This window comes from Gambusia affinis, linkage group LG10 (genome assembly GCF_019740435.1).
Source record: "Gambusia affinis linkage group LG10, SWU_Gaff_1.0, whole genome shotgun sequence".
Taxonomy (NCBI): Eukaryota; Metazoa; Chordata; class Actinopteri; order Cyprinodontiformes; family Poeciliidae; genus Gambusia; species Gambusia affinis.
In genome coordinates, this window is record NC_057877.1 from 15599805 (window position 1) to 15610435 (window position 10631).

General features: G+C 39.5%; 1 protein-coding gene across 1 annotated transcript in view; it reads right to left on the reverse strand.

Moving 5' to 3' along the window:
* Positions 1–10344, reverse strand: part of p3h2 (prolyl 3-hydroxylase 2) — a 47792-nt gene extending 37448 nt beyond the window's left edge. Inside the window, exon 1 of the mRNA XM_044129458.1 lies at positions 9661–10344. Within this exon, the coding sequence (XP_043985393.1) occupies positions 9661–10080 (420 nt within the window). The 5' untranslated portion in view covers positions 10081–10344. The remainder of the gene's footprint in view (positions 1–9660) is intronic.
* Between the last annotated feature and the right edge of the window lie 287 nt (positions 10345–10631).

A 10631-nucleotide genomic window follows, 5' to 3' on the forward strand; every position in this document is an offset into this window, starting at 1 on the left:
CATTACAGCACAGCAAAGATAGAAAGCAAACACCACAAAAGCAAACATCACAAAAACTAAAGAACTGTGCGACCAAGAAACTCATGGGCCCCGTGCTCCTCGTGCTGAATTGCATCCAGACGACGGTAAGACGGGGAACTGGGCTGATCCCAGAAAAGTCAACACAGCTTGGTGTGAAGAGTGGAGGCCGTCAATCCTGGTCCACAAAGAATTGTAATCGATCACATCATGCTAGGTGAAAACAGCGTCACCAAGGAGGTTCATCGTGCCTGAGGATGTAACAAAAATGTTGCAGTCTTTCATAGATAGCGTGTCAAAGTTCAAGAGGTTCTGACTTGAGTTTCTGGGTCTGTTTGTTCTCTGCATGTCACAGCGAGCAATAAATCGCTATCTGCATGCTTAGCCACAACCACCCTACTTCAGTGTTTCATAGAAGGACTTTAACATAATACTTTACCATTCTACAAAATTAACTTCCAGTAATAAGACTTTTAAAAGTGTATTCAGTCAAAGCAAATGCAAAGATTCACTTTTAAAAAACTAAATCTGTTCTCATGACCTATTGCAACCTCTTCCATTTGGATTTAGACATCCCCTGCAGAGGATAGAGGTGGCATGAGCCTAATTTGGAAGCTGGAAAGTGAGGAGAAAAACAAATCATTCACGGAACATTTTATATTTTGTTTGGACTGTAACAAATGGCCTACATTCATTCCGAGGCACTGTCAAAGCCAGAACTGTTTATTATGGGGATTAAAGTCTATTCATGAGCCTAAGATGGGATGTAAACAAACATGGTGGTTTAAATTAAATGCCAGCTGCTTTTAGCATGTTTTGCTCATACAGCTAAAAAAAAATATTGTAAGTATATTCACTGCTAATCAAAGGATACATCTCTTTTGTTGCCATCTAATTTATTATATGCAACAAAATTTCAAGCAAATGCACTCAGTTTGTCTCTGTTAAATGTCACACAACGCAGAACTTTTTCTTGTGTTTAACAAAATAATATCTAGCAGCTGCAGGCGTTTCCTCTGCTTGTGCCCCACAGCGGTCAGCCCACAGTTCAAGTCACTGGTGAAGCTAAACAGATGCCTGGCAATCAAAAACATTTTCCACCCAAACCCTGATTATGTCTGCACAGATGCATGGGAGACTTTTGCTGGTATGATAATCGAAAAGCTCAAAGAAACCAAATTTTACAGCTATGACATGTTATTAGTGAAAAAAAAATAAGTTTTTAAACCAGTCAATTAGTGAAAACCAAACAAGTACAATGCATTGATACTCATTTGATTGGATTCTTGATTTTAGCTCAAATATTTCTTTTTTATAACAAGAGCTTCTATGATCTTTGAGAAGGAGAGCTGTGCTGTGATGACAACAGACTCAAAGTAACAAATGTCTAAATTAATTGGGGGAAAAAAAAACACATTAATTTATTAGTGTGTTTTCCATTTGGACTCAAATGCACGATTTGTACGATGCCAGGACAAAATTGCTTCCAACTCAGATTCCATGCCAGCACGTAAACCACTCTCATAAAAGCTATTACTAAACCAGAAGCCGTAAGCTTTTTAATTAGGCCAAGACGAATGAAGGTGCCACAGCAAGCCCCAGCATTCCTGTGTTATCTAGTCAAATCCAATCATGCAGAAGACATTTTCCACAGCCACTTGCCACAATGTCAGATTGTTTGTTCAAAGCGCAGCACTACTTAGAGGAGTCCAGAGAGTAAACTCATGGCACTATTAGCACAGTCAAAGGCTAAACTGAGATTGGAGCACCAGGAAACAACTGAGTCATTTTGTTTGTGTATTATTGTACCACAAATAAAAAATATAGACTGACTCTAAGAGGCATAAAATTTATTTTTACAAATCAGGTTCATCATGGTTTGTCCTGCAAATCCAAATAAACTTTTTTTTTTGTTCCAAAACAAATATTTGCCTCAGTGCTAACATAGCACACAAAATCCTGTGGTGCTAGTACTTGTGATCCTTATATGAAAAAACAAAAAATAGATGGTTAATACATAAGAGTTAAAATGATGAATAAAATATTCAAAAATGAAAGCGTTATCAGACAAAGTTAATAATTTTTATGCGTTTGTAAAAATCCTGGCTTTTGATGCTGACATTATTTTACCTGGCACAAAAAATAATTAATTACTTCACAAACACAGTAAACTTACCAACGTTAAAAATATTAACCCCTTTCTGACTTTTTCCATTAGGCACTGGAACAACCCCTGCTGAGCACTGAAAGCATTGCAATGCTTAAAGCTTGTGAAATAAAGTTAAAACTAAACACAATCAGTTTAGACTATTAAAAAATTGTTGATAGAAAGGAGCAGAATGATGCATAAGATAGTCAAAGCATTTTCACAAGTTACTAAGTGGAGCAACAAGTATCATAAACCATTTCAAAAGAGAGACACAGATAACAGAACAAGAAATACAAAGTGAATGTTGTTAGAACGAAAACTAGCGAGAATTGTCTCTAAAGATCAAGGGACTGCAAGATACTGAGTGACTCAGACAAGTTAGAAATTGTACGTACTACAGCTCTGCACAATAATGGACATTTAGGTTGCAAACCAAAAAAAACCCAACAAAAAACCAAAAACTTAAAACTCTACAGGATAGACCCTTAATTCAAATTAAAATATTCTAAAGAATGATTGTGCATGTCCTTTTAGTTTTTGTGCAAAAAGTCTGTTTTTAAGTGCAAAGGAAAAAATGAAAACATCCAAGGAAAGTGTTTCCAAAGATGTGTTAAAAAGTTTTTGCTGTGTTTAACATCACTTCAATAATACTTTATAACTATAATATTTTCATAGGGCACTATTAATCTTGTCATTAACTTGTCATGTGCTACATAACTCCCTTTGCTGCAGGCAAAATTATTCAGAAAGCTCACAATTTAGAGTCATTTTAAGGAAATGTGATCAAAGTTAACCATATTTCAGCTGTGAAAACATAAAATCTGGGGTTGTTGAGGTGTCAAGGCCTTGGTCCTCACTGTGGCTGTCACAGGTTTGAGTCCTGGCCTCATGACCTTTGCTGCATGTCTTCTTCTCCCTCTTTCATTACCCACTGTCCTGTGGCTCTAGTGGCCACTCAAATAAAGGCCACGGGAGCCAATAAAACCTTTGAGAAAATGTTCCATTATTGTTATATTGCTAGTCAAATGCAATGGCTAATACATCTGAACCACATTAGCTCTTTAATCAACTGAAAAATATAAGTTTTACAAAATTCCATGAGCAACTCCAGATGAAGTAATGTTTTCCTTGTGGTTGCACATACTGAGATTAAAAGATGCTCATATGTTCGTACTGTCTAGACACAAATCAGATTAGATCACTTGCAAAAAACAAACAAAAAAAACACACACACATTTTAGGGACTTGTGCTATGAAATTCTGTTTAAAGTAGCTAATCTGATTTTTATGTTCTGGCACCAAGGACCGGGTGCCACCTTAATAGTGGGTGATATATAAAATTACCTTACATGTAAGTCTGTAGCTAAGAATAGTGAGGAATTTAGGGGAAAAAAAAAAAGTGTGAAATTCCAATACAGAATTTGCGTTGCATAAAACAAGCTTGGAGAAAAACAATGGCTTTGAGTCCAGATCTCAGCAGCCATAAACTCCTCCACTACTTTGCCTCGCGCTCCAAGCTCCAAGTGGCTCTCCAAACAGGATAACCACAAAACTACTGTGTGGTTCCATCTAACACATAGACCTGACTTGGCTGTATCTGATCTGCATGCCTTTAAACAAACAGTAGTGTTTTTTTTTTTCTTTTTCACGCTTTACTGCTCTGAAGTCAGAGAAAGTTTTTAGCGCATGCTTTCTTATGAGCAGCAGATGAAAAAGACTTTTCTGACCACAAAAATTTCTAGACCTCAATTGGGAAAAGCACAAAACTTTCACATTCTGCAGCGTATCAAACCACTACAACGAAGGCAACCGAGTAAGTTTAACCACATTAACATCTAAGTTAAGCTCTACAAAAGCCCGAAAGAAGACAAACTTCAGAGCGTTTTGAAAATATTAGGCTAGTAAAGTGAACTCTGGAGCAAACGTGCAGAGGATGAATATATAAAGCAACATGTATTAGTGACTGTCATAGATACATGTGTGACTGTGCATCATGACTTGTAGAGACAGATTCTGCCAGAGTGACTTACATAGACAGGTATGCACAGTCCTTTATCATGTCTATGATGAAGAAAGGAGCATTTATACAGCAAACTGCACTGGTGGGGCTCTGCTTTACTGTGGCAACATCTATACAAATATGACCTTCATAAAAGACATCAGAAGCCTTTTTAACAAGACTGGCTGAAAAAAACTTTCTATATTGTGTCAATAAGGAGCTGGCGTCATTTCTAGGCACTTTACTAAAAGTAACGATCCAAATTATATACAGAAATATACATTCACCCTCTGTAGACGGCAGGTTGCAGATGCATCTCAGTTTCAGCACAAAGTCACTTTAAGGAAAACCAGAAATGCAAGGTGAAAGACCACAGGAGATTAAAACGGGTTTGTAGTCTAGTAAGTCCAATAGTACAAACAAAAACTGGCATTTAAATTGATGAATAAAAGCACAATGAGGTCAGTTAAACAAAATGTGAACAAACAGAATGTAAGAAACCAATAAAATCCAAACCTGAACACAAAAGCCACATGAATTGACAAACAAACTACGTGTGGAGGCCAGGTTAATGTGTGAGGTATTCAGTTACTGTCAAACTTATTTGTTTAATTGATAGTTTGATGGGTTAATTTGTTGGGGTTTGGGGGGCATTGTTGTATTGCATGTAGCTGGTTAGGTTTCACAATGTTTTGTGAAAAGTGTTTTATTTTAAGTTTGTATGCCTTATAATTTCATTGGCACTTTGCAATTTATGCAAATTAGGTGTGCGGCCTGGGTGTTAACGGGGGCGTGAGAGAGAGGAAGCGGGTCGCTGCAAAAATTGATAGAGCCACACGGTTTTTCAACCGTAGTTGTTTGTAGAGGTTTTAAGATTTAACTGCTCATGTAAAGAACGCAAGAAACTGGAATAAATTTTTTGTTTTACAACTTTACATCGAAGTGCTGTGGAAGTTCTTTTTTTGTTTTCCTCTTCAAAGACACGAGTAAATCAGCGACATTAACCTTGTGGCATCATACTACGGCTTCTCAAACTTATTCCTGTAAGCCTTTGATGCATGTTTTTATATCTTGTGAAAGGAAACAGCAGAAAGAACAGTTGAGCCATCGGAGACTTCACCTGAGCAAAGTGAAGTCAAACTTTTACTCTGGGCATCTCCTTTGAGGACTTGTCCACATGAGTACTTCCCAAAATATGAGTTTCTTGAAATGTTTTCATTCACACAAAAACACAGAAGAAATGCAGCAGAAGGGAACAGTATTTATGTCAGAGCTTTAGTACTTTCATAAATACTGGTGCATACACACTGAAGTTTGCACAAGGGGCAACAGACATAGGTGAGCCTGAAGTTGGACTATGACATCACCGTTTCAAAAATCTTGTTGGTTGTATGCAGGAATGAAATGGCTCTGGTTGCCTTTCCATGTCAGGTTAGATTTACCCTAAAAGCTGTAAAACAAGCTTTTCCTCTGGTTGCATATTTGACTTTGTTGCCTTTAATTGTGTGACTATCCAGAAATGCTGTGTATGTATTTCAGCTTCTGTGTATTCACACAACCCGCCATGGGAGACTTCACTTGAGCAACCCAAAGTATTACAGTCTGCGCTACTTTAGGGCAAAGGAAAAATGTTTCGTCTCTGGCCAGATCTGCTGTGATCACAAGAGGCACAATAAACAGAGACGCATTAAACATAAAACTTCCTGGAACAGCACCACCGAGAGGCCTATCAGATTAAGAGTAAAAACCCTGGATATCCAACCCCCTCTGGCCCCTGAAGGCAGTTCAGGGCCTTTGATCCTCCAGTAGCTGAACTGCAGTAAAAAGTGCTGCAGTCAGATGCAGGGACTGCTGCAACCCATGAGTGAAGGGTGGCACCCCCTCTTCTTTTTATGAACAAAACAAACAAGTCTACATCAGAAAAATAGGATATTTGAATACCGAGTGATGTAGATGTTGATCACTGTGCATCAACTTCCAACAATCCCAGTGACAGCAATGAAACTGGCAGAGTTTCATTGCTGTTTCAATTATACTGGAATGGTAAATAGTGCATGCAAGTCTTCTGTTTTCACAAATCCTATCAGGTTACCCTCAAATAAACACATATACATGCATTACACAAGTGTTTGTACGGCCTTGACTTTTTGACATCTTGAATCGTGCCCAAGTCTCAAGTGTTTTAGAGTCACGAATGTTTTTTCTTCAAGGGTTGTCCCATATTCACCTCCAACTCTGACCAGCTTCCCTGCAAGTGCTAAAGGAAGCCTTCCTCACAGCATGACACCGTCACCAGCATGTTTCAATACAGGGTGTGTTCCAGGTGTTATCTTTCCCCCACAAATACTGTTTTCCATGTATGTCAAAAGGTCCAGCTGAGGTCTCATCTTCAGAACATTCAGAACATCTTCCACATATTTGCTCTCTTCTCTATTTGGATTATAGAAATCTACAAACGGGAATTCTAGTTTTATTCAAACAATAACTTCTTGCCACTGTTCATGAAGAGCAGATTTGTGGAGAATGACTTAATAGTAACCCCACCTGAGCTGTGGGACTCTGCAGCTCCTCCATCACTTTGGAAGAGCTGGGTTTTTCATGTTGGTCGATCTCATACAAAGTCCATTGGCAGAAGAGTGGGAGATGTGAGTTGTGAAAAGCTGTAGATGGCCTTGTTTAGGGTGTGTTAATATGGATCAGTCAGGTGAGAGGAGAACATCCCTCTAATGGGATCCACATGGACATGCCTGCATCCTCTCAGCTCATAAAGACATCAGCACACAAGGGGGCCCAAAACAATCTGCTCCAACATTAAAGACACTTCTTCTTCAGACAGATGTTAAAGGCATCACATCCTCTTCATACAGATTAGTTCTATTTTTACAGCTGGTTACGCATCTGGACGTGACTATCCTCAAGTCTAGACATGAGGAGAGCAGACTTTTATGATGAGGTTAGCTCTGCTTTTAATCTTTCTGTTCCTTTTCAGAAAAAAAGGAGGCCCTGTTTGTCTGTAAACAGTAAGAAGACTGATAGTCTGTTGCTGTTTGTGAGAGTCATCAACCCAGTGTGTGAAAGTGATCCACAGCCAGCAGCAAGGGGAAGTCGTCTGGGTCTCAGATACACGCGAAGGAGAAGATGCTAGCTTTCCAGGCAAGCTCCAAGTGGGTTAAAGTGTCACTTGAATGGCATTTGTTAATCCTTTACATGCTGTGTAAATGTTTCAGTCTCTAACTCAGACATGACATGCAACCGACCTAAGTCTGAAGCTGATATATTTAGCTCTCCTTCGTCGTCACTGCCAGGTTTGGACACAAAAGTACAACCACTATATTTTTCTTCTTGCCCACAAAACACGTAAACAAAAACATGCAATTAACCAAATCAGCTCTTCCTACATAAAACCACATGAAGGAAGACACATAAGAGTGTGAAACTATGCCTGTTCTCAGTAAACGCTGCTATGGCAAAAAACAACAACAACAAAAAAAAGATTTACACACTAGTAAATTGGTCAAATTTGTTTTCGAAATGAGGAGAGAACAATCAGCTGACTGTGGTGTGTGCTGAGGATTGGTAAACAGGGAAAGACATCCACAGACATTTATTCCAAAGTAGTGAAGCAAGTGTATAAAGTGGTACAATATGCAGAATCAAGCTGTTGTGATTTATCCACTGAGTGTATAATTAAGAGAGTTCTGGTTTTGATTGAATTCAAATGTATTCAGGATGTTCAAAGCAGATTAAAGCTACAGTGCGGTGAAAAACTATTTGCCCCCTTACACAGAATTTGTATGTCATTGCTTATTCTTCACTCAAATATTGTAATTACTCAAACAAAGTAATTAGCTGCAGCTGATCCAGAATGCTGCTGCTCGCGTTCTGACTAAAACCAGGAAGACAGAGCACATCGCCCAGTTCTGCAGTCCCTGTGCTTCCCTGTAGCTCAGAGAATAGACTATAAAATAATGTTGTTCATTTATAAATCACTGAACGGTTTAGCACCACAATACATTAAAGATTTGCTGTTGTTGTATCAACCTTGCAGATCCCTCAGGCCTTCTGGTTCTGGTCTGCTCTGCATCCACAGAACCAGAACCAAACATGGAAAAGCAGCATTCAGCTTCCATGCACCACAAATCTGGAACAAGCTTCCTGAAAACTGCAAAACAGCTGAAACACTGTTTAGAGTTGCTTTTGAAGCATTATAAATGAAACATTGATAAATAATTCTGATGTGTAATAATGCCACCAAACGAAATGTTTAATTTATGTTTCAGTTGTTGACTGTTGTTTTTATGATGTAAAGGACTCTGAACTGCCTTGATGCTGAAATGTGCTACAGAAATAAACTCGATTGATTAATGATTGAACCTAATAACTGGTTGTTAATTACCCCAGAGCATCACACAACCACCATGTCTCACTGTTCATCCTATATGTTGTTGTTTTTTCTGGAATGTGTTTTATTTCAAAATATTAAAAAATCCTTTTTTATTTAATCAGTTAGTGAAAGACTTTCTGATAGCACTAAGGGAGAATCAATATGTTTTTTTCTTTGTGTTTTGTTTGGGCAGTGGTAATTTTCACCTTGGATCTCTCCCATAGAATATATTTTTGTCTCTTATTGTTTAATCAGGAACACTGATCTTGATTGAAGAAAGTGAGGTCTGCGGTGCCTTAGATGATGCTTTATGTTCTTTCACTACTTGGACGAATCATCAGTTCACTCTTGAAGTAATTTTAGTAGTGGGGACAATTTGGGACAGTTTCATTGCTGTTCCTTAGTTTCTTCATTTGAGAATAAAGGCTTTCACTGTGGTTTGCTGGACCAATTAGTGAGTTTGTTCCTGAAAATTTTCAGACTGGGGAATACTGTGTTGTGTTTGGAGATCTTTTAGCCCATTTTCTGTTGTCAGACAGGCTTTGTTTAAGTGAACTTGACTGCACAGATGTGGCAGCAATCCGCATGTGGCTGATTAAATTTAGCCAGTGGAAGTTCATCAAAATTAAATCATGATCTAAGGGGAACTAAAGTTTTAAGATAAGCCAGGTTGGTTAGTGGAAGGTCTTCCACCTTTTCAAGATTAAATGACAAGGTAACAAGTCCAGGAGGAAACCCAGGGATCCCAGTAACATCCCAGGGAATGTTACTGGGATTTGGGGGAATCCTGTGTATTTTTACTAAAACTACTCACCTACTTGTTGTATGCACTCAAATTTTCTTTGTCTGATAAGAAGTTGTTGTTGTTTTTCTTTTTTCAAAGATCTGAAACATTTGGTGTAGTAAAAAAAAAATAAGAACAGAAAAAAAAAATCTATAAAAGCCAGTTCACTTTGCTGTGTTCTGGGTTTATAGTTGTTCTGGCAGGAGGAAAGCAACAAGTGGTGTGCTCTTCTGTGTCTCTACATCACTTTTCTGAGCAGCAGGGAACAGCTGATCACGAACCAAAGCAATTAGACAACAATAGCTCCCATTCAGTCGTCTCCTTACCTTCTGATAAGCCAGCTGGAGATAGTTGTAGGGGATCCTCCTGTTGAAGTCCTGTATGACCTCATCGCTGACCTTATGCACAGACTGGGTGCCAAGCTTCGCCTCAATGCATGCGTTCAAGCACACAGCCCTGCGCAGCACCACGTCGAAGAAGCGCAGGTCCGAGAAGGTTTTATGAAACGGGTGCTGGTCCTGGCACCTCAGCCGGCACCGGGTCCGGGTGTGCCGGACCCCCCGGTGGCTGCTGAGCGCTCCCTCCATGTAGCGCACCACGCTCTCATAGTCGCCGCCGTAGAAAGCCTGCACAGCGCTATCATACAACAGGTCGACCGGCTCCAGAAAGGCAGCTGAGCAGAGCAGCAAGTCGCTGGACAGCAGGAACACAGACAGGATCACCAGCGGACACAAGTTTCCATCCATCCTCTGCTTCGGTTCGGGCGGAGAGCAGCAGGAGACGGCTGGAGGCTCATCCAAAGCAATCAGCGCAGCCTCGGTTTACAGTCCATTTACAGGATTCCTCATAGATCCATTCAGCACGGGAGCAGGGGCGGAAATATTGGCAGTGGACCGGGAACACGCATGTTAAGACCCCTCATTGGCTCCGTAAACTCCTCCCCCCCATGAGATGAATGGCTAGCGGACAATCAGGGCTGCTGACCAGCAGACAGGCCAGATGGTGGGAGGCAGAGGAATCCTGCAGGGGAGGGGGATAAACACAATCCCATCACTGACATACCAACCACAGACATTTAACTAAATATTAGAGTATCTATTTATACATCGATATATGAACTTTTGTTTTTAAAAGATCTATGTACATTTGATTCCTAGTTTTCTTTTACGTAACCTTTCCTTTAGAAATCATATGATTAACAAATTGAGTCCTTCTGTGGCTGATTTAATCTAAGCATAAACACAGCTGTTCTTTCAAGGGATGTTTAGAGAACATTAGTGAACAAACAGCATCTTGA